At 46.7% G+C, this 24397-nt stretch overlaps 3 protein-coding genes and 1 long non-coding RNA gene across 4 annotated transcripts; 1 reads left to right on the top strand and 3 right to left on the bottom strand.

Moving 5' to 3' along the window:
* Window positions 1-1053: 1053 nt before the first annotated feature.
* On the bottom strand, window positions 1054-3217 carry LOC120909585 (zinc finger protein 391-like; the record flags this gene model as incomplete). Its single annotated transcript, XM_040321354.1, has 4 exons — window positions 1054-2189; window positions 2544-2679; window positions 2835-3056; window positions 3137-3217. Coding segments are annotated over 4 exons (1425 nt in total), but the record flags the coding sequence as incomplete, so codon positions are not given.
* Window positions 3218-3655: 438 nt separating this feature from the next.
* Window positions 3656-5562, bottom strand: LOC120909593. The gene is made up of 3 exons (XR_005741311.1): window positions 5362-5562; window positions 4333-4441; window positions 3656-3694 (listed from the first exon to the last, which is right to left on the bottom strand). It is a non-coding gene; the product is annotated as an uncharacterized LOC120909593 (long non-coding RNA).
* Window positions 5563-14688: 9126 nt separating this feature from the next.
* Window positions 14689-16410, top strand: LOC120909567 (zinc finger protein OZF-like). Its single transcript, XM_040321331.1, has one exon. It carries the CDS (start codon window positions 14694-14696, stop codon window positions 16041-16043), a length of 1350 nt encoding a protein of 449 aa, XP_040177265.1. The 5' UTR covers window positions 14689-14693; the 3' UTR covers window positions 16044-16410.
* Window positions 16411-21276: 4866 nt separating this feature from the next.
* LOC120909582 (zinc finger protein 572-like) lies at window positions 21277-22760 on the bottom strand. The gene is made up of 3 exons (XM_040321349.1): window positions 22727-22760; window positions 22436-22571; window positions 21277-22257 (listed from the first exon to the last, which is right to left on the bottom strand). The coding sequence occupies exons 2-3, from the start codon at window positions 22557-22559 to the stop codon at window positions 21776-21778; spliced, it is 606 nt and encodes a 201-aa protein (XP_040177283.1). The 5' UTR covers window positions 22560-22571; window positions 22727-22760; the 3' UTR covers window positions 21277-21775.
* Window positions 22761-24397: the final 1637 nt, after the last annotated feature.

The following is a 24397-nucleotide window of genomic DNA, read 5'->3' as shown; positions in this document are numbered from 1 at the left end:
GCACACACATAAAGAGTGTTCACAAAAACGTGCAGACGGGTGCAACGTCAAGTGGTCCTCCTGTGACAAAGGACCCAAACCCTGATCCCCTGGGACGTTAGGCTCCAGACGGGGGACTGAGGTACTGTGGTCCGAGCAACCGAAGCCGACACGGACCCAACTTCCTCGGAGGGACTGCCGGAACAGAACCCTCTCAGTACTAGGTGGGGCTCCCCCGAAGGGAGACCCCATAAGAGCAGGTGAACTAAGCCAGAAGGCCATGTCCACCCACTCCCAAGACGTTCAGGGCTGGCCCGAGGACCCGCACCCTACTAGTCACACAGTGAACAAATAACGTGCACAAACATAAACAATATACAGACTCGATGTCCACCAGGATACCCGCGATCGTCTCACGGAGAGGAAGAACTGGGAAATGTCGATGTAAACAAGTATATCCTCGTTCTGCCTAGTGACAGGACACTGATCACTGCTCCCTGTAATAGGGAGTGGTGATCAGTGTTGTGTCACACTTAGCCCATTCCCTCCACAATTAGAACACATCCCTAGGACACACTTAACCCCTTCAGCGCCCCCTACTGGTTTACCTCCATCACTGCCAGTGTCATTGTCACAGAAATCAGTGCATTTTTTTTAGCTGTATAAATAACAGTGGTCCCAAAATGGCGTCAAAAGTGCCACATCGCACGACCACGCAATTGTCCGTTAAAGCGACGCAGAGCCGAATCGCAAAAAGTGGCCTGGTCTTTGGGCAGCCAAATGGTCCGGGGCTGAAGTGGTTAAGTGGATTTTTATGGCAAAGAGGGACTTTTCAATGGATTCTAAACATCCGATCACTCTTCATAACATTCTGGAGTATATGTAAATTTCCATCACAAGAACGGAGGCAGCGGACTTCGTGAAAATTATTATTTGTGTCTTTCTCAAAACTTTTGGCCACGGCTGTCCACTACAGGAGGGTCTCAGCCAGCAGTGTCGCATCCCTTGTATCTTTCCTAGCAGAGTAACCCAAACAAAACCCTTTCTGAACTAGACAGTCTTTAGTAATCTCCGATTTCCTTATAAAGTGTTTCTTCCATGATAAAGATCGGAGGAGCGCTCAGCCACGTGTTTTCTGAGGTGTATATCAAGATGAGCTTCTTCCCAGTGTGAGATCTCTGATGTACGGCAAAATATGATCCATATAGAAGACATTTCCCACACTCAGGACACTAATACACCTTCGAGGGCTGTGTGGGTTCTCCGATGTTTGGTAAGATAAGACTTCTGTGAAAAACATTTCCCACACTCAGGGCAGGAATACGGCTTCTCCCCCGTGTGAGATCTCTGATGCTTGACAAGTTCTGATTTCCGTAGATAACGTTTTCCACACATAGAGCAGGTAAACAGCCTTTCCCGTGTGTGACAAATCTGATGTTCAGTAAGAATGGATTTCCGTGAAAAGCATTTCCCGCACTCGGAACAGGAATACGGCTTCTCGCCCGTGTGACATCTCTTATGTTTGGTAAGGCCGGCCTTATCTGAAAAACATTTCTCGCACTCGGGGCAGGAATACGGCCTCTCTCCTGTGTGAGATCTGTAATGTACGACAAGATCTAATTTCCGTGAAAAACATTTCCCGCACTCGAGGCAGGCAAAAGGCTTCTCGCCCATGTGCAGTCTCTGGTGTCTCGAGAGATTGGTGCTCTGTGTAAAACATTTTCCGCATTCAGTGCAGGGATACAACTTCTCACCGGTATGCAATGTCTTATGTCTAGAAAGACAGGACTTCCGAGAAAAAGATTTACCGCACTCGGGACAAGAATACGGCTTCTCCCCTGTGTGAGATCTGTAATGTGTGAGAAGTTTTGATTTGTGAGGAAAACATTTTCCGCACTCAGAACAGGAATAAAGTTCCTCACCCGTGTGAGACCTCCCATGAACAGAGAAAAATTGATCAGAGCTAAAGCTTATCCCACATCCAGGACAGGAACATTTCTTCTTCCCGTGAATTCCGGCCCCATCCCCCACAGTACAAGGTTGCTCAGAGTCGGAGGGATTCCATGGTCTATCCACACTGTGAAGTCCTCCATCCATAGTGGATCTCATTGTCTTTTCTCCTCCACAATCTCCTGTGATGTCCTCATCTTCCATTTTACAACCTGGAGATAAAGTGAGACGATCCTTTGAGGGTTTCTCCATGGCGTGTCCTGGAAAAATAGAAAAACATCATCAATATATCTGAGAGGGTTAGTTCACTTCCATCAAGATTCCATCTGGATCAGGTAGATATGAGTGAGGAGATGTTCTCTGTGGAGGTCCCAACCAGCTGGGACTCTTCCCCCCATCAAAGAACCTTTGGTCCTCCTCCCAGATCACTTCTACATTTACACAGCCTTGTCAGAAGAGCAGGAACCATTGGGGTTCAAAGTTCCAACTTGCAGGACCTTTACCATAGAACAAGTGACCATAGGCCTAAGCTTCTATAGCTTAGTTTCCCATCCTACTATGGACCAATCAGTGTGCAATAAAAAGAGATAATAGAAGAATATATTATGGGTCACCTGTGCTGATCTCTGTAGGAGTGTCCTCCTCTATGAATGTCCTCGTCATTCCAGCCTCCTCCGTATATTGCTGATCATCCCTCACATACGTCTCTTCTACGTCACACTCAGTTTTTATGATAATCAAATCTTCACCCTAAACCAACAGAATGGCAGAAAATAACATCTGTAACATAGAAGTATTTATGATGTGAGATCACATAGAAAATATCATCTTGTAGAGTCCACACATCGTCTCCACATGTCAGAGTGTTCAATCACTTTATGTTCCCGACCCTCAACTCCACCTACCTGATGATGGTGGGGGATGGTGTGACCTTCCTGTGTGGAATCCCGGGAATACAGAGGAGGGGGAGATCTCTCTGGTGGGTTTCTCTTACTAGGTGGCTCCACTATATTGTCTTTGTAGAGATCCTTGGGTCCGTTAGAAAGTTCCTTCATTACACCATACTCCTCATCCTCTGTCTTATATTCTTCTTTAACAACAATAATACAATCTCTGGGGTCTTCACTCTAAATATATAATAAAACATTTATTATAACAAAAATGTTTGTGTATAAATCATAACTACCAATAATTGTTACTTATTTACCTGATCATGATGTGTGTAGTTGTGATCTTCCTGTGTGGAATCCCGGGAATACAGAGGACGGGGACATCTCTCTGGTGGGTTCCCATTACTGGATCCATCTGTAGGAAACACACACACTGACTGAATACATTGTTTCTATGTGTTTATCAGAAATGGGGGATCTAGGTGGAGCCTCTGTACTGCTCTCTCCTTTACAATAAAGTCTCCTCTTACCCGGTGATGTGAGGGGCGGCTGATTCTCCATCATGACGTCCTTGTAGAGATCCTTGTGTCCTTCTAAATACTCCCACTCCTCCATGGAGAAATAGACAGTGACATCCTGACACCTTATAGGAACCTGACACACACAATGATACAGTCACCATCCAGACACACCCCTTGTCTGTTACGGGATAATGTCCCAGAATTCCCGGCACCCCTCACCTCTCCTGTCAGCAGCTCCATCATCTTCTTGGTGACTTCTAGAATCTTCTCCATGTTGTGTCTCTCAGGTTTTAGGGAGTCACATGGAGGCACTGTGATGGTCATATGATCACCTGACTTCACAAGAGGAAATCTCTGTATTGGAGAACCAATAGGAATATCATGTTAGAATCCCAGAATCCTCCTCACCTCTCCGGTCAGGTCTGTGTTTTATTAATAGAGATAAGAGTGATGTCATGTGACCTCCCAGAATCCTCCTCACCCCTCCGGTCAGGTCTGTGTTTTATTAATAGAGATAAGTGTGATGTCATGTGACCTCCCAGAATCCTCCTCACCTCTCCGGTCAGGTCTGTGTTTTATTAATAGAGATAAGAGTGATGTCATGTGACCTCCCAGAATCCTCCTCGCCTCTCCGGTCAGGTCTATGTTTTATTAATAGAGATAAGAGTGATGTCATGTGACCTCCCAGAATCCTCCTCACCTCTCCAGTCAGGTCTGTGTATTATTAATAGAGATAAGAGTGATGTCATGTGACCTCCCAGAATCCTCCTCACCTCTCCGGTCAGGTCTGTATTTTATTAATAGAGATAAGAGTGATGTCATGTGACCTCCCAGAATCCTCCTCACCTCTCCGGTCAGGTCTGTGTATTATTAATAGAGATAAGAGTGATGTCATGTGACCTCCCAGAATCCTCCTCACCTCTCTGGTCAGGTCTGTGTTTTATTAATAGAGATAAGAGTGATGTCATGTGACCTCCCAGAATCCTCCTCACCTCTCCGGTCAGCAGGTAGATGATCTCCAGGGTGAGTTTTAATATCTTCTCAGTCACGTGACTTCGGTCCTCCTCCATCCTCATTGGTCATGTGATCTATGCAGGTTTCCTGTAGACCAATAAACGATAACAGAGAATTATCTGGACTGTACAATATTAGGATGGGGGATAATATGAGGGTTTCTAATTTCCAACAACAAAAGTTCAATGTGAGCTTTTTGTCGGAAAATACGACCGGGTGTAGGCTTCATCGGACATTTTCTGTCGGAATTTCCGACAACAAATGTTTGAGAGCTGGTTCTTAAATTTTCCGACAACATAACTTCTTGTTGGAAATTCAAAGTGTGTGTACCCAATTCCGACGCACAAAATTCCAACGCATGCTCGGAATCAAGCAGAAGAGCCACACTGCCTATTGAACTTAATTTTTCTCGGCTCGTCGTACGTCTTATACATCACTGTGTGCTTGACGTTCACAATTTCCGACAACATTTGTGTGACCGTATGTATGCAAGACAAGTTTGAGCCAACATCCATCGGAAAAAAATCCACGGTTTTGTTGTCGGAATGTCCGATCGTGTGTACGCGGCATTAGTGTCAAAACCTACGGTCACTACTCTATACTCATATTATTAAACCTTTCTGCTGGGTTGATATAGTTGATCACCTGTTCCTCCTCAAAAATCTCCACTCCTGTGGCCTTCAAGGCTCCTTCTTGGTTCTGCTCCTACCTATCGAATCACCCCTACAACTCTACTTTCTCTTCTCCTCTTTTATTGGGGTTCTTCAAGGCTCTGTCCTCACAGCCATTCTATTCTACGAACTAAAAGGACACAGTGGTCACAGAACGTGCCCGAATCACGGCCCAGGGGGTTCATGGGAGGTGCAGTTCTAGAAGGTCGTCCACGGAACTGGAGAGCCGAGCTGTAGCCATCTTTTGGCTATAGCACGGGCGGGAAGGGGTTAAACTAATAAAAGAAATTGCTGTTCCCAGCCAAATTGCACTTTATAAATATAAAATCTCATTACCTCCTCTGCTGCAGGTTCCAGCAACGTCTCTTCTCTACTTTCTCTCTGTGCCTGACGTCACTCTTGTCCCTTTTTTCCATAGAGCCTTCCTGCCGATGCCTGACATCACTTCCTGTCTTCCATAGAGGCTTCCTGTCTGGGTAGCTGTGAAGATCACAACCTTGTGGAGCTCAGAGGAACTGCAGCTCAGAGAAACGTCTCGTAGTGTGAACACGGCCTTGTGCTGTGTGTGAGGCCCCGTACACACGACCGAGTTTCTCGGCAGAATTCAGCCAGAAACTCGATCGGAGCTGGATTCTGCTGAGAAACTCGGTCGTTGTTCAATGAGGAAAGTCGGCCTGCCGAGATCCTCGACGGCTTCAACGCTGAACTCGACGAGGAACTCGATGTGTTTGGCACGTCGAGTTCCTCGGACGTGTGTACGGTGCCTCACTGTGTGTATGTACTGTATATCCTTAGGCTGCATTCACACCTGAGCGTTTTGTCGCCTGAAGCGCAACGCTCAAAAATGCTAGAGGGGAAAAAATACATTATTCCCTATGGAGATGGTTCACATCTCCACTCCAAAACGCCTGACGCCGAACGCCTGAAGCTCAAACAAGTTCCGGACCCTTTTTTGTTGCGTGAATCAGGCGGTTTGGGCGTTTCCATTTCCCATAGAAACGCTTGATTCAAGCGACTAGCGCGACAACGAGCGTTTGCTACGGGTGTTTTGTCGCTTTAATCAATAGAACATTTCAACCAGGCAGAAGATAAAAACAATCTAAGAACATAGCAACAAGTGATGAAAAGATGATAATTTTTCCTATTGGCTAAAATAAAAAACGTTGAAGTACAAAAACGTCGGAGGACGCTGTATGCAAACGCGCAAATAAGCATGAAAACGCGCTACAAAATGCCAGAAAAAAACCCCTGAATAAACGACCGAACGACCTACGCTCAGATGTGAATGCAGCCTTATAGATGGGTCATCTCCACTCCCACCAAGGGGGGATAGAAATATATTACTGCTCTGGATTTTTTGCAATTGATTTTGCTGCAAAAATATTGATGTTGCCTAAAGTTTGTTGTATCTAGACGCTATTTAGTCACAATGGGCCAGATTCACAAAGAAATTACGCCGGCGTATCTATTGATACGCCGCGTAATTTCAAAATTCCCGCGTCGTATCTTTGTTTTGAATCCTCAAAACAAGATACGACGGCTTCTGGGTTAGATCAGACAGGCGTACGTCTTCGCACGCCTTCGGATCTAAGATGTAATACTTCGGCGTCCGCTGGGTGGCGTTTTCCGTGTCGGATATGCAAATTAGCGATTTACGACGATCCACGAACGTACGCGTGGCCGTCGCATTTTCTAACGTCGTCTGTAGTCGGCTTTTTCCGGCGTATAGTTAAAGCTGGTATTTTGCGGCGTATACATAGAATTGCCATGTTAAGTATGGCCGTCGTTCCCGCGTCGAAATTAGAATTTTTTTTTTTTTTGCGTAAGTCGTCCGTGAATAGGGATGGACGTAACTCACGTCTAAGTTCAAAAAATGACGTCGATGCAACGTCATTTCGCGCAAAGCACGGCGGGAAATTTCTGGACGACGCATGCGCATTTCATTCCATTCGGCGCGGGGACGCGCTTCATTTAAATGAAACCCGCCCCCAACCCGCCCAATTTGAAATCCGCCGGCAGAAATACACTACGCCGCCGTAACTTACTCCGCGAAATCGCTGAGGCGGCGTAGTGTATCTCTGATACGCTGCGCCGTTCTACATGTATGTGGATCTGGCCCAATGACATAACATAAGTCATACCTCCCAACATTTTGAGATGGGAATGAGGGACACCTACGAACAAACGTAAAGTCACACCTCCCAACATTTCGAGATGGGAATGAGGAACAAATGGAGAAAACTGCCGCTCCAGGTGAGCACACCTAAGGCAATCACTGTCCACTCAGGAACCAACGGGTGCCGGCAATGCATGAAGCATGCAAGGAAAGGAATGTATACGGACAGCTGCACTCCAATGTCTAAAAAAGACGTGCCCTTTATTGGGTAAAAAGAAAATACACTACAAAAAACAGCATACAGTGGGAAATAAACAGCTGACGCGTTTCACATTGAACATCAATGCTTAGTCATAGCTCAATGAGGGAATGAGGAACACCTACGAACAAACGTATGTAGGCATAGGACACGCCCCCTGCCACACCCCCTTAAAGGAGAATTAACCAAAAAAAAGGTTAATAAATCTACAAGGGCTTTATTTCACCACTACTATTCCTTTATATTGGCTTTTAAAATGTACGAATGCACCAATTTAGAACTTGGATGAAAGGTTTAGAACTGGGAAACACTTTTTGAAAGATAAAAAGTTAATTTTATATACATCTATGTAGAACTACCCCGAAGGAGCTGCTGGTTTGTTTTGGGGTGGCACGTTACCTCTGTATATCCGCCGTCTGGGGTACTTGATGAGAGCTGTAATAAAGGGAATGTCCACACGACAGGTATCTTTTCTGTGCTTTTATTACCCAGCGGGGTAAAAACGATAATAGTAGAAATGGGGGGAAGAGCTAGAAGAATAGGAAATGGCAAATTCAGGTGTAACTGGATAGGGAAACAGTCCCGCTTCCAACGACAAACTTTACATCACCACTCTAGCCAGAGTGGGTATAGCGCACCGGGTCAGGCCTTTCTCACCAGCCTGGCAGCCAGAGTGTCACTCGAACTTAGGATCAAGTCTCTGCCACAGATGCTGTATATATATTTATACACTGTATTGAGTTTAGATAGATCCGCTCCTCCAAATATACTGGCAGGCAGGTGATTGTGCTAGCTGCAGTATTTTAACTTGGTGTACTGTCTGTGTCCTCTGCACAGTGTGCCCCTAAAGCTACGTCAATATATTTGCTGGTGTTCTCATATTAATTCCTACAGGCAGGGGATCTGCACATACTCTCACGTGGTATACTGTGTCCTCTGCACAGTGTGCACCTAAAGCCACGTGAATACCATTGCTGTTGTCATATTAATACCGCAGGCAGTGGCGGATCAGCAAGTATTTTCATTGCACCCATTCTGCGCCCACCAAGTGTAACTGTGAGGGCTTACAGTGTTGTGGCACCACCAACAAAGGCCCAATTTTTCTGCCCCTGTTCAACAATGGCATGTAATTACAATTCTTGATCTAATATTTAACAGCAGGGCCCATTCCTGCGCCCACCAAGAGTAACTGTGAGGACTTAGTGTGTTGTGACACCAGCGCCGTCATCAAAGGCCCAATTTTTCTACCACTGTTCAACAATGGCATGTAATTACAATTCTTGATATAATAGTTTACAGCAGGGCGTTTCAGCGCCCACCAAGACTAACTGTGAGGGCTTACAGTGTTGTGGCAACACCAACACCTAGGGCCCAAATTTATGCAGAGTATATACGTCAGGCCCCTACTTTCAAACATCCAACTTACAAACGACTCTAAATCTACCCCTAGGAAGGGAAATTCTCTTCTGTAAGAGGTGTCTCCTGTCCACTGATGCTTTATCACCAATCCTTGTTTCACAAAAAAAAACCTCAAATTTTCAAAAAATCATTTGTCATTGGGACAGAAAGTGAATTGCAATCTTCTGAACAGATGCACACAGACAGCAAAACAAATGTTACAGGGCTGATAACCCTTCTCTATGTTTTCAAAAAAGCTTAAAAAAAGATTTTAAAACTTTAAAAAAGTACCAGTTCACAATTACAAACAGATTCTACTTAACAACAAACCTACAGTCCCCGTCTTGTTTGCACCGCCTGTATAATGCTGTTCAAAGTATATAGGGCCAAAGGGTCTTGTAATGACTTGGGGGGAGGGGGCGGGGAAACCCATGCTATTTTTCTCAATGATTTTCATCCATATTGCAGGGACCAAACATTACATTAAAGCCGCAAGCAGTTTTAAATAACTTTTGTCTTATAGTAATCTCATTTTGTGCAGGGACAGTTCTAAACACGGGAAACACGTGCCACTTCACAGGCATACTATAGACACCCAGCAGGTACGATATTTAAAGGAATTTTTCAATTTTTTTTTCACTTTAAGCATCATTAAAATCACTGCTCCCGAAAAAACGTTAGTTTTCAAAACTTTCTTTTGCATTGATACATGTTCCCTGGGGCAAGACCCGGGTCCCCAAACCCGTTTTAGGACAATAACTTGCATATTAGCTTTTAAAATGAGCACTTTTGATTTTGAAAATTCAAATCCTATAGACTTCAATGGGGTTCTAAAGTTTGCGCGAACGTTCGGTCCGTTCAAAGGTTCTGGTGCGAACCGAACGAGGGGGTGTTTAACTCATCCCTACACAGGAACATAGACTAGACCAGAGGCATCCAACCTGCGGGCTGCCCCAGAAAGTTTAGCATGTGGCCTGGGCCTGTCTGGAGTGACGCAGAGGATGCCGTGCAGAGGATGCTGATGCAGAGGATGCACAGCGGCCGACACAGTCGAGCATGGCACATGCTTGTCCGTAGGGACACCGTGGATGACGTGCAAGCGTAGCAGCTGTGGCAACCCATCTTGACAAGCCAGGCAAATGTACATCTGGAGAGATGCTGAAGCTGTCATGTTTGCATTAGCACCGGCAGCAGGGAATGCAGGGGCGCCAGCAGGGCTGGTGCAAGGATTTTTGACACCCTAGGCGAAACCTAATTTTGCCGCCCCCCCCTGGCTCCACCTCCTTTGCCCTGCCCATTTACATCCCAATTTTTTTTTATATTGTGAAAGATAATGTTACGCCGAGTAAATTGATACCCAACATGTCACGCTTCAAAATTGCATCTGCAAGTCCATAGGCGACGTTTAAAAAATTCTACAGGTTGCATGTTTTGAGTTACAGAGGAGGTCTAGGTCTAGAATTATTGCTCTCGCTCTAACAATCGCGGTGATACCTCACATGTGTGGTTTGAACATCATTTACATATGCCGGCGCTACTCACGTATGCGTTCGCTTCTGCGTGCGAGCTCGGCGGGACGGGGCGCGTTTTCTGGCTCCTAACTTTTTTAGCTGGCTCCTAGATTCCAAGCAAATTTGTCAAACCCTGGTTTCACCTATGCCCATCAAATACAGCCTCACCCACGCCTATCAATTGCAGCCTCACCCACGCCCATCAAATGCCATCTCACCAGCACCCATCATATACAGTCTCACCTGTGCCCATCAAATACAGTCTCAGCGGCGCCCATCAAATTCCATCTCACCATCGCCCATCAAATACAGTCCTACCTGTGCCCATCAAATACAGCCTCACCCACGCCCATCAAATACAGCCTCACCCGCGCCCATCAAATGCAGCCTCATCCACGCCCATCAAATACAGCCTCACCTGCGTCCATCAAATACAGCCTCACCCGCACACATCAAATACAGCCTCACCCGCACACATCAAATACAGCCTTCATATGTGTTCGGGTTTAAAGGGATGAGGTGGCAACCCTACATCCAAGATACTTGGCAACAAGAACAAGGCCGTGTTTACACTACGAGATGTTTCTTGGGGCTGCAGTTCCTCTGATCTCCACTGGGTGGTGATCCCATGTCTACCCAGATAGGAAGTCTCTATGGAAGACAGGAAGTGATGTCAGGTACAGACAGGAAGTTCCGGGTGAGAGGTCAGTCGGGAGGAAGTAGAGAGGAGACATTGCTGGATCTGGCAGAAGAGAAGGTAATAAGATCTTATTTTCTATTTACATCCAGTAACCCCCATCATATCTACCCTCTTCCTCCATAGTCACTGTGATGTCTTTTTATCTCTAGCAGATGATAATACTCACATATATAGTGTGGAGACCTAGATTAACCCCATCAGGGTTAAAGCAAAGCTCCACCCTTAAGTGGAAATTCCACTCATTGGATTCCCCCCCCCTCCGGTGCCACAATTGGCACCTTTCGGCGGGTAGGTGGGACAGGATACCTGTCTTTGACAGGTATCCTTTCCCACTTCTGGGAGTCCGGCCGCGACAGTGACGTCACCGCGGGGCTCCCTCCTCCTTTTCCCCATGGCCGCCGGGCTAATAGGAGAGAGGAGCAGGGCCTCACACATGTGCAGTAGGGTTCCCGGTGTGAAGCCGAAAGGCTACACTGCCGGGTTCCCTTACCCCCAGCGGCAGGAGTGTAGCCTTACGGCTTCACGCCGGGAACCATACTGCAGACATCAGGGGACATCAGGCGCGCTCGCGACCCAGTCCGAAGATCGGTGACCGGACCCGCGGACCTGATCGCCGCCGGTGTCCCGCTATCGGTCACAGGAGCTGAAAAACGGGGAGAGGTGATTGTAAACACACCTTCCCCGTTCTTCACTGTGGCAATGTCAGTGATCGTCTGTTCCCTGATATAGGGAACGACGATCACTGACGTCACACGTCCAGCCCCGCCCCCTACAGTTAAAAACACATATGAGGTCACACTTAACCCCTACAGCGCCCCCTAGTGGTTAACTCCTAAACTGCAATTGTCATTTTCACAGTAAACAATGCATTTTTATAGCACTTTTCGCTGTGAAAATGACAATGGTCCCAAAAATGTGTCAAAAGTGTCCGATGTGTCCGCCATAATGTCGCAGTCACAAAAAAAAAACGCTGATCGCCGCCATTACTAGTAAAAAAAAAAAATATTAATAAAAATGCCATAAAACTATCCCATATTTTGTAAACGCTATAAATTTTGCGCAAACCAATCGATAAACGCTTATTGCGATTTTTTTGACCAAAAATATGTAGAATACGTATCGGCCTAAACTGAGAAAAAAAAAGTTTTTTTATATATTTTTGGGGGATATTTATTATAGCAAAAAGTAAAAAAATATATATATTTTTTTTAAATTGTCGGTCTATTTTTGTTAATAGCGCAAAAAATAAAAACCGCAGAGGTGATCAAATACCACCAAAAGAAAGCTCTATTTGTAGGGAAAAAAAGACGCCAATTTTAACTGGGAGCCACGTCACATGACCGCGCAATTGTCAGTTAAAGCAACGCAGTGCCAAATCACAAAAAGGGGCAAGGTCCTTAACCTGTTTATTGGTCCGGGTCTTAAGTGGTAAACCGCGTTACTCGCAATCCGAGGTTTCACTGTACATTTATCAATTCTTTCTCCTGCAGCAAGTCAAATATGATTTTCTCCAATAATTCTGAAAATTCAGCAGCCGCGGTAATTCCAGCTCCGATGGCGTATATATTAAAGTTGCTGCAGTTAAGAAGCTCGTAGTTGGGTCTTGGGATCTGGCGCAGGAGAAGGAGTATTAGTCAGAGGTCGTACTGTAGGTGTGGGATGGTTTCATCATCTACCTTCTGTGTGTTCCGGGGGCTGTATTGGTCAGCTGATGTGCTCTGCCTCTACTTTGTGCAGCACTACAATCACTTTTCTATCACTATTGTTCAATTTACCATAATTGTTATAAAACTCTTACACTGCAGTGACAATATCGACCATCAATAGAAGACGTCTGGATGGTGACTGTATCATTGTGTGTGTCAGGTTCCTATAAGGTGTCAGGATGTCACTGTCTATTTCTCCATGGAGGAGTGGGAGTATTTAGAAGGACACAAGGATCTCTACAAGGACGTCATGATGGAGAATCAGCCGCCCCTCACATCACCGGGTAAGAGGAGACTTTATTGTAAAGGAGAGAGCAGTACGGAGGCTCCACCTAGATCCCCCATCATCTGATAACACATAGAAACAATGTATTCAGTCAGTGTGTGTGTTTCCTACAGATGGATCCAGTAATGGGAACCCAGCAGAGAGATGTCCCCGTCCTCTGTATTCCCGGGATTCCACACAGGAAGGTCACACCATCCCCCACCATCATCAGGTAGATGAGGAACAATCACTGATAGTATCATTAGGATCTGTACATTATCTGCATTGTTACCATTGATGTCATTTTTATTCTATATTCAGAGTGGAAACCTGAGAGATCCTAAAGTTGAGGTTAAAGAAGAGATAAAGGAGGAGGATGGGGCGATAAAGAAGCTTTCTGAAGGACACATTATGTGCATGACGCCTTTGCATTCCTGGTATACCACACAAGAAGATCACAACATTGCAAATTCCGATCAGGTAGATGAGGAACAATCACTGATAGTATCATTAGGATCTGTACATTATCTGCATTGTTACCATTGATGTCATTTTTATTATATATTCAGATTGGAAGCCTGAGTGATTTTAAACTTGTTGTTAAAGAAGAGATAAAAGAGGAGGATGATGAGGATGGGGTGATGGAGGAGCTTCCAGAAGGACACAAAGATCTGCACCAGGACACCATGGAGGAGTCATCCAGCTACAGGAACCCACCAGAGAGATGTCCCCGTCCTCTGTATTCTCGGGATTCCACACAGGAAGGTCACACCATCCCCCACCATCATCAGGTAGGTGGAGTTGAGGGTCGGGAACATAAAGTGATTGAACACTCTGACATGTGGAGACGATGTGTGGACTCTACAAGATGATATTTTCTATGTGATCTCACATCATAAATACTTCTATGTTACAGATGTTATTTTCTGCCATTCTGTTGGTTTAGGGTGAAGATCTGATGATCATAAAAACTGAGCGTGACGTAGAAGAGACGTATGTGAGGGATGATCAGCAATATACGGAGGAGGCTGGAATGACGAGGACATTCATAGAGGAGGACACTTTTACAGAGATCAGCACAGGTGACCCATAATATATTCTTCCCTTATCTCTGCTCTGTTACTGCTCACTGATTGGCCCAGAGTAGGGCGGGAGCTGAGTGATATCAACCAATAATAGGTTGATAATGGTCCCCTCCCTGTACTGATACCTGTCCTGGGGTTCAGCTGGCAGTATTGGGTTGTGTGTCACTCCTAGTTACAGTAGAACAGATATGATAATTGATAACACAGATTGAGTCTTCCTTAGGTTGGTCCCTCTTCTTCCAGAAGACTTCCTCCAGTGCTGCATATCCCAAGAAGCCTAGGCCTATGGTCACTTGTTCTATGGTAAAGGGGCTGAAAGTCTGAACTTTGCCCCTTTTGTTGATCAGAGGTCACATGACCCAGTGCCTAGGCTTGTGGTTGTGTAAAGAGCACGCCCCTCCCAGCCCCCATTGGTTCCTGCTCTTCTGACAAGGCTGTGTAAATGTAGAAGTGATCTGGGAGGAGGACCAAAGGTTCTTTGATGGGGGGGAGGAGTCCCAGCTGGTTGGGACCTCCACAGAGAACATCCCCTCACTCAGTTCATTTCCATCAAGATCCCATCTGGATCAGGGAGATATAACCCTCTCAGATATATTGACGATGTTTTTCTATTTTTCCAGGACACGCCATGGAGAAACCCTCAAAGGATCATCTTACTTTATCTCCAGGTTGTAAAGTGGAAGATGAGGACATCAAAGAAGAATGCACTGGAGGAAAGACAATGAGCTCCTGGAATCATTCAGACTCTGAGGAATCTTGTACTGTGGGTGAAGGTGCTGGAGTTGAGGGGGAGATTATGTTTTACTGTCTTGAACATGGGGGAAGTTTTAGCTCTGAATTAGGTCTTTCTGTACATCAGAAGTCTCACACGGGTGAGAAGCTTCATTCCTGTTCCGAGTGCGGGAAATGTTTTCTTCATAAATCAGAACTGGCCAGACATCGGAGAACTCACACAGGGGAGAAGCCGTATTCCTGCTCTGAGTGTGGGAAGTGTTTTTCCCAGAAGGCCCATCTATCCAGACATCAGGGATTACACACGGGGAACAAACCATTTTCCTGCCCCGAGTGCGGGAAATGTTTTATACGGAAATCCAAACTGGACATACATTACAGGTCACACACAGGGGAAAAGCCCTATTCCTGCTCCGAGTGTGAAAAATGTTTTTCAGATAAGGACAAGCTTTCCAGACATCAGAGATTGCACACAGGCGAGAAATTATATTCCTGCCCTGAGTGCGGGAAATGTTATACACAGAAATCAGACCTTGTTATGCATGAAATGTCTCACACAGGGGAGAGCCCATATTCCTGCCCTGAGTGCGGGAAACTTTTTTCACAGAAGTCCAATCTTTCTGTACACCAGAGATTGCACACCGGTGAGAAACCATTTCCCTGCCTTGACTGCGGGAAATGTTTTCCTCGTAAATCAGATCTTGTTATACATCAGAGATCTCACACGGGTGAGAAGCCATTTTCCTGTCCTGAGTGCAGCAAATGTTTTTCACAGAAGTCCCTTCTTTCCAGACACCAGAGAGTGCACACGGGCGAGAAGCAGTATGTCTGCCATGAGTGCGGGAAATCTTTTACACAGAACTCTGAACTCATTACACATCAAAGAGCTCACACGGGGGAGAAGCCGTTTTACTGCCCTGAGTGCGGGAAATCTTTTTCACAGAAGACAAATCTTTCCAAACATCAGAGATTGCACACGGGTGAAAAGCCGTATGCCTGCTCTGAGTGCGGGAGATGTTTCTCGCAGAAGTCAGAACTTGTTAAACATCAGAGATCTCACACGGGGGAGAAGCCGTATTCCTGCCCTGAGTGCGGGAAATCTTTTACGCGTAAAGCAAATCTTACTGAACATCAGCTGTGCCACACGCAGGAAACGCTGTTTTCTTGTTCTGAGTGCGGGAAATGTTATCCACGGAAATCAGCACTTGTCAAACATCGAAGATCTCACAAAGGGGAGAAGCTGTAATCCTATCCTGAGTGCAGGAAATGTTTTTCACAGAAGCGTTATCTTACCGAACCCACAGAACCCTTAAGGTGTATTAGTGTCCTGAGTGTGGGAAATGTCTTCTATATGGATCATATTTGTCCGTACATCAGAGATCTCACACTGGGAAGAAGCTCACCTTGATATACACCTCAGAAAACACGTGGCTGAGCGCTCCTCTGATCTCTATCATGGAAGAAACTCTTTATAAGGAAATCAGAGATCACTAAAGACTTCAAAGTTCTGTCTGGTTTCCTCTGCTAGGAGAGAAAAGGAGGGGGTGTCACTGCTGGTCGGGTCCCTCTAGGAGAGAGAAGGAGGGGGTGTCACTGCTGGTTGGGTCCCTCTAGGAGAGAGAAGGAGGGGGTGTCACTGCTGGTTGGGTCCCTCTAGGAGAGAGAAGGAGGGGGTGTCACTGCTGGTTGGTTCCCTCTAGGAGAGAGAAGGAGGGGGTGTCACTGCTGGTTGGGTCCCTCTAGGAGAGAGAAGGAGGGGGTGTCACTGCTGGTTGGGTCCCTCTAGGAGAGAGAAGGAGGGGGTGTCACTGCTGGTTGGGTCCCTCTAGGAGAGAGAAGGAGGGGGGTCACTGCTGGTTGGGTCCCTCTAGGAGAGAGAAGGAGGGGGTGTCATTGCTGGTTGGGTGCCTCTAGGAGAGAGAAGGAGGGGGTGTCACTGCTGGTTGGGTCCCTCTAGGAGAGAGGAGGAGGGGGTGTCACTGCCGGTTGGGTCCCTCTAGGAGAGAGAAGGAGGAGGTGTCACTGCTGGTTGGGTCCCTCTAGCAGTGTAGTCTGATCTTCAGAAGGACCTTCAATGGAAGACCTCATGGTGAGAGAGGAGATAGATATCGCTTGTAGATGAAGAGAAAGGGGAGATCAGACTAAAAACACGAATGGCAGACTTTAGAGGTCTCGACATACAACAAAATGGTAAAAAGAAATCCTGCTTTTCTTACAAAATATACATACAATAAATGGTTACAATTATGTTTTGTGATGAAAATTTGTATTTTTTGGTTTAACGGCTTTCTGTCCGCGCTCTAGCCAAAAGACGACTACAGCACGGGCTTCTAATGCCGGTAGGGCTTCTACAGACCTCCTCCCATGATTGTGCTGCTCGTGTGCCCCTGCAGTGCGCTCTGGGATCGCTGAATCTTTTGGACTTGGCTGATCACAGAGCAGGGTAAGGCCCCTTTCACACGGGGCGGATCAGTAGTGATCCGCCCCGTGAACCTCCGCTTGCTCAGCGGGGATCGCTCCGTTGATCCCCGGTGAGCCGGCGGATGACAGGGCGGTCTCCGCACACTGTGCAGGGACCGCCCTGTCTTTTCTCCGCTCTCCCCTACGGGGGGATCGGAAGAACACGGACCCGTCTATCTGTGTTCCCCCAATCCGATCCGCCAGACGGATGGTCGTTTTTTCCTTCGTCACACTTTGGCGGGTCGGATGCCACCGCTGACATTCGCGGCTCCATAGAGGAGCACGGACCGCCCGTTCAGGTCTGCTGGATGTGGGGGGAGACATGGCTGCATATGGGGGACATGGCTTCATGGGGGGGGGACATGGCTGGATATGGGAGACATGGCTGCATATGGGGGACATGGCTGCATTTGTGGGGGGACATGGCTGCATTTGTGGGGGACATGGCTGCATTTGGGGACACATTTAAAAAAAAGTATCGGTATCGGCGACTACTTGAAAAAAAGTATCGGTACTTGTACTCAGTCCTAAAAAAGTGGTATCGGGACAACCCTAGTTAATAGTAAGTCTATTAAAGTCTGATACATCAATACAAGTTGTACAAAAATAATGTATACCGGGGATTAAATCAAATGCACATATACCTTGATGATACACGATATTGCCAAAAGTATTGGGACAGCCCTCCAAATCATTGGATTCAGGTGTCCATCCATGAAATTTCCTGGCTACTAACCCGTTAGTGGTATTATATAACAAAGTGGAAGCAACTGGCAACAAAGTGGTAGGCCTCGTAAAATGATAAAGCGGGGTCAGCGCATCCTGAAGCCCACAGTATGCAGAAGTCACCAACTGTCTGTAGAGTCAATAGCTACAGACCTCCGAACTTCGTGTGGCCTTCAGATTAGCACAACAACAACAACAGTACATAGAGAGCTTCCTGGAATACGTTTCGATGGCCGAGCAGCTCCATCCAAGCCTTACATCACCAAGTGCAACGCAAAGCATCGTGGTGTAATGCCGACAGAAAAAGTCAGGTGGGAGCTTTTCGTCAGATATTCCGACCGTGTGTATGCCCCATCGGACTTTTTCTGTCGGAATTTTCGACGGACTTAGATCCTGTCCTGGGTGGAGGTCCTGTCCTGGGTGGAGGTCCTGTCCTGGGTGGAAGCCCTGGCAACTTTATTATCAATCCCACTCCTCCACTTAGAAAAGGTTCTGGTTCACTTATTTAACCTTCAGGTTTAGAGAAATATTCTGTTCGGGTGGTGGCCCTGTCCTGGGTGAAGGCCCTGTCCTGGGTGGTAGCTCTGTCCTCGGTGAGGGCCCTGTTCTGGGTGGATGCCCTGTCCTGGGTGCAGGTACTGTCCTGTTTGAAGGCTCTGTCCTGGGTGGGGGTTCTGTCCTGGGTGGGGACCCTGTCCTGTGTGGTAGCTCTGTCCTTATTGAGGGTTCTGTCCTAGGCAGAGGCCCTGTCCTGTGTGGGGGCTCTATCCTCTGCGGAGGCACTGTCATGGGTGAGGGCCATGTCCTGGGTAGGGGCCCTATCCTGGGTAGGGGCCCTGACCTGAGTGGTAGATCTGTCCTGACCGGGGTGGGGGCTTGGTCCTGGATGGAGACCCTGTCCTGGGTGGGGGGTCTGTCCTTGGTGGAGGCACTGTCCTGGGGGAGGGCCTTGTTCTGGGTAGGGGCCCTATTCTGGGTGGGAGTCTAACCTGAGTGGTAGCTCTGTCCTGAATGGGTGTTCTGTTCGGGATGGGGGCTTGGTCCTGGGTGGGGGCTTTGTCCTTGGTGAAGGCATTGTCCTGGGTGGTAGCTATATCCTGAGTAGGGGCTCTGTCTGGGGACTCTGTTCTGGGTGGAGGCCCTGTCCTTGGTGGTAGCTCTGTCCTGGGTGGGGTCCCTGTCCTTGGTAGCTCTGTCCTGGGTGGGGTTCCTGTCCTGGGTGGATGCCCTGTCCTGGTTGGGTGCTCTGTCCTGGGTGCAGGTACTGTCCTGGGTGGGAGCTCTGTCCTTGGTGGAGACCCTGTCCTTCGTGGTAGCTCTGTCCCGGGTGGGGTCCCTGTCCTTGGTAGCTCTGTCCTGGGTGGGGTTCCTGTCCTGGGTAGATGCCCTGTCCTGGTTGGGTGCTCTGTCCTAGGTGCAGGTACTGTCCTGGGTGGGAGCTCTGTCCTTGGTGGAGGCTCTATCCTGAATGGGGGCTTTGTCCTGGGTGGAGGCCCTGGCAGTGATCTGAGTCACCTAGGCTTGTCTAGGTGACTAGTTGTTAAACAGCTTACTGTTTATTTTTTATGTTGGCTGTTCCTTAGCTATGTGATAAAGCTCTTACCTGATTTTGTGAGGTATATATTTTGTGTCAGATTACAATATAATCAGTTCCAGTTTGCACCTAAGCTAATGTCGTCTAGTTCTTAGGTGCAATATTCAGCTATAATACCTTGTTCCTGGTTCCTGTTTGGAGGAAGCTGTATCTTGAAGCACCCAGACTGGGTGCCGGATGGTTGTCACAGTACTGTATGTAATAAGAAAGACCAACTAATAGTTCGAAATTCCAGATAATATCTTTATTAAAGTTCTACTTGGTTATATAGGAAGGCACAAAACGGCCTGTTAGCCCCGGAATCATCGAAGGCCCAGAACATTATCCATGGGATTCTATACTATATTGTTCTGGCTGTAGCATCTGTTGACCATTCGCCAGGATTGATGGAGTCTTATAGAACTTTGTGTACCAAAACTGGGGACCAGGAGGAACAAAACAAAAATAAAAAGACGACAGGTATCCTCCTCAGCTGAGGTCTCACATCCATCTTTATTGCCATCCCTTTGGTCATTGCCATTTCCATTTTGTTGGTGTGGCCTCCTCTTCTTCTTGCCTTGTTTTGGACATTGCTTTCTTCAAATAACCTTGTAGCATGACTTCCACATCTACCGGACTTCGTCACTACAGTGGAACCTTGGATTACGAGCATGAACCAATCCAGGAGAAAGCTTGTAATCCAAGACACTCACATATCAAAGCGAGTTTCACCAACGAAACGAAAATAATTTGTTCCGCATTGACTTCAATGGCATGCAATACCGCATGTGGCCATAGGTGGGGGCGCTAGAGAACCTTGGAGACAGCTCTGCTGAACTCAGGAAAGCTTGGGAAGGCTCAGGAACAGAGGGCCAGATCCTCATAGCGAGTACGCCGGCGTATCTACTGATACGCCGGCGTACTTTCAAATTACCCGCGTCGTATCTTTGGTTTGAATCCTCAAACCAAGATACGACGGCATCTGGGTTCGATCCGACAGGCGTACGGCTTTGTACGCCTTCGGATCGTAGATGCAATACTTCGGCGTCCGCTGGGTGGAGTTCGCGTCGTTTTCCGCGTCGGGTATGCAAATTAGCTTTTTCCGACGATCCACGAACGTACGCGCGGCCGTCGCATTCTCTTACGTCGTCTCTAGTCGGATTTTTCCGGCGTATAGTTAAAGCTGCTATTTTTCGGCGTATAGATAGACTTGCCATGTTAAAGTATGGCCGTTTTTTTTTTTTGCGTAAGTCATCCGTGAATCGGGATGGACGTAAGTCACGTCTAAGTTAAAAAAATGACGTCGTTGCGACGTCATTTCGCACAAAGCACGGCGGGAAATTTCTTAACGGAGCATGCGCAGTTCAATCGGCGCTGGGACGCGCTTCATTTAAATGAATCACGCCCCCTAATCACCGATTTGAATTCCGACGCCAGAAATACACTATGCCGCCGTAACTTACGGCACAAAATCTTCCTGGATTCTACTTAAAGCCAGGTAAGATACGGCAGCGTATCGTATCTCTGATACGCTGCGCCTATCTAAATGTATGTGAATCTGGCCCAGAGTATTTCTGAGCATTTCCGATCGGCTCTGCTCTGCGCCCCCCCCCCCCACCTCAGGCCAAACGCGGTACTGCACATCGCTGTGGCTTGAATCCTGCTCGTTTTGCGAGACAACACTCGCAAACCGAATCAGGATTTAAACAAAATACAGCGCTCGTATTGCGAAATGCTCGTTAACCGCGTTACTTGCAATCCGAGGTTTCACTGTATTTAAAAATGTTAGTGTTCCTCGATGAATTTCAAAAATACCGCTTATCAGCCCCGTGAGACCTCTGATGTTTGGTAAGATGGGCCTTCTGTGAAAAACACCTCCCACACTCAGAGCAGGAATACGGCTTCTTGCCTGTGTGCAATATCTGGTGTCTAGAAAGCTTGGCCTTGACCGAAAAAGATTTCCCGCATTCAGGGCAGGAATACGGTCTCTCCCCCGTGTGAGATCTCTGATGTACAACTAGGTCTGATTTTTGTGCATAACATTTCCCGCACTCATGGCAGGAATACGGCTTCTCTCCTGTGTGAAATCGCTGATGTCTGGAAAGATGGGACTTCTGCGAAAAAAATCTCCCGCACTCGGGGCAAGAATATGGGCTCTCCCCTGTGTGAGATCTCTGATGTATAACGAGGTGCGATTTCTGTGAAAAACATTTCCCGCACTAATTGCAAGAATACGGGCTCTCCCCCGTGTGAGATCTTAGATGTATAACAAGGTGTGATTTCTGTGAGAAACGTTTCTCGCACTCAGGACAAGAATAGGGCCTCTCCGCTGTGTGAGATTTATAATGTATGATGAGTTCCGATTTAAAAAAAAAACATTTCCCGCACTCGGAACAGGGTAGAAGTGTCTCACCTGTGTGAGGTTCCTGATGTGCGGTAAGATTTAATATAAAGTTAAAATTTTCACCACATTCGGGACAGGAAAATGTCTTCTCCCCCTGAATTCCGGCCCCACCCTTCACAGTACGAGGTTGCTCAGAGTCAGAGGGATTCCATGGTCTATCCACACTGTGAAGTCCTCCATCCATAGTGGAGCTCATTGTCTTTTCTCCACCACAATCTCCTGTGATGTCCTCGTCTTCCATTTTACAACCTGGAGATAAAGTGAGACGATCCTTTGAGGGTTTCTCCATGGCGTGTCCTGGAAAAATAGAAAAACATCATCAATAGATATGAGAGGGTTAGTTCACTTCCATCAAGATTCCATCTGGATCAGGTAGATATGAGTGAGGAGATGTTCTCTGTGGAGGTCCCATATCTCCGACCAATCAGTGAGCAGTAACAGAGCGGAGATAAGAGAAGAATATATTATGGGTCACCTGTGCTGATCTCTGTAGGAGTGTCCTCCTCTATGAATGTCCTCGTCATTCCAGCCTCCTCCGTATATTGCTGATCATCCCTCACATACGTCTCTTCTACGTCACACTCAGTTTTCATGATCATCAGATCTTCACCCTAAACCAACAGAATGGCAGAAAATAACATCTGTAACATAGAAGTATTTATGATGTGAGATCACATAGAAAATATCATCTTGTAGAGTCCACACATCATCTCCACATGTCAGAGTGTTCAATCACTTTATGTTCCCGACCCTCAACTCCACCTACCTGATGATAGTGGGGGATGGTGTGACCTTCCTGTGAGGAATCCAAGGAATACAGAGGACGGGGACATCTCTCTGGTGGGTTCCTGGTATTAGGTGGCTCCAACATGTCCTTGTAGAGACCCTTGTGTTCTTTAGAAAGCTCCTTCATCACTCCATACTCCTCATCCTCCTCTTTATACTCTTCTTTAACAACAATATTATAATCCCCGAAGTTTCCACTCTGAATGAATAAAATATTTACTGTAACAAACATGCTTGTGTAGAAATCATAACTACATAAATTGTTGATTAATTACCTTATTGTGTTGTGCATAGTTGTGATCCTCCTGGGAATACAGAGGACGGGGACATCCCTCTAGGGGGTTTCTGTAGCTGGATGACTCCACCATGGTGTCCTGGTACAGATCTTTGTGTTCTTCCTCCATCACCCCATCCTCATCATCCTCCTCTTTTATCTCGACTTTTACATCAACTTTAGAATCTCTCAGGTTTCCACTCTAAATATTTAATAAAAATGACATCAATGGTAACAATGCAGATAATGTACAGATCCTAATGATACTATCAGTGATTGTTCTTCATCGTGATACAGTCACCATCCAGACACATCCCTTGTCTGTTACTGGATAATGTCCCAGAATTCCCGGCACCGCTCACCTCTCCTGTCAGCAGCTCCATCATCTTCTTGATGACTTCTAGAATCTTCTCCATGTTGTGTCTCTCAGGTTTTAGGGAGTCACATGGAGGCACTGTGATGGTCATATGATCACCTGACTTCACAAGAGGGAATCTCTGTATTGGAGAACCAATAGGAATATCATGTTAGACTCCCAGAATCCTCCTCACCTCTCCGGTCAGGTCTGTGTTTTAATAATAGAGATAAGAGTGATGTCATGTGATCTCCCAGAATCCTCCTCACCCCTCCGGTCAGGTCTGTATTTTATTAATAGAGATAAGAGGGATGTCATGTGACCTCCCAGAATCCTCCTCACCTCTCCGGTCAGGTCTGTGTTTTATTAATAGAGATAAGAGGGATGTCATGTGATCTCTCAGACTCCTCCTCACCTCTCCGGTCAGGTCTGTGTTTTATTAATAGAGATAAAAGTGATGCCATGTGACCTCCCAGAATCCTCCTCACCTCTCCGGTCAGCAGGTAGATGATCTCCAGGGTGAGGTTTAGTATCTTCCCAGTCATGTGACTCCGATCCTCCTCCATCCTCATTGGTCATGTGATCTATACAGCTTTCCTGTAGACCAATAAGAGAGAATCATCAGGACTGTACTGGTTGTACAATATTAGGATGGGGATGTATGGGGGATAACATGAGGGTTTCTATCATGTAAAAATGACTAACATTGGCCTTCTGGAATGTAATGTTTTTTTGTTTATTTAGCTTTTTATGTTTGCTTAGTTTTTGGTGTGCTGGCAAAGCAAGTTGAATTGGATCTCTTTTCTATCTAAAATAAGCCCCCTATCCCCTGTTGTTGTCAGATCTCACAATGCTGCCACCAATATGTGACAACAATGGTGTCAGATCCTGGCCACCTTCACCAATCTGTGACAAATGGCTGGTCAGATGTCACCCCGCTGCCACCAATACGTGACAGACGCAGGGCAAAAAATCACATCAAGCTGTCTCCGATACACTTCAGCCCCATCCTGCACAACGCA

The sequence above is a fragment of the Rana temporaria genome, chromosome 8 (assembly GCF_905171775.1).
Source record: "Rana temporaria chromosome 8, aRanTem1.1, whole genome shotgun sequence".
Classification (NCBI taxonomy): domain Eukaryota; kingdom Metazoa; phylum Chordata; class Amphibia; order Anura; family Ranidae; genus Rana; species Rana temporaria.
The sequence above is the reverse complement of the archived record's forward strand: the minus strand, read 5'-3'. Positions and strand labels throughout refer to the sequence as shown.

What these genes read in the sequence shown, in the direction of transcription:
- LOC120909567 (XM_040321331.1), top strand. Translation starts at nt 14,694, where the DNA reads ATGGAGAAACCCTCAAAGGATCATCTTACTTTATCTCCAGGTTGTAAA.
- LOC120909582 (XM_040321349.1), bottom strand. Translation starts at nt 22,559, where the DNA reads ATGATCATGAAAACTGAGTGTGACGTAGAAGAGACGTATGTGAGGGAT. An exon ending in TCCTACAGAGATCAGCACAG is followed by an intron (nt 22,258 to 22,435) that starts GTGACCCATAAT and finishes CTATTTTTCCAG; the next exon opens with GACACGCCATGGAGAAACCC.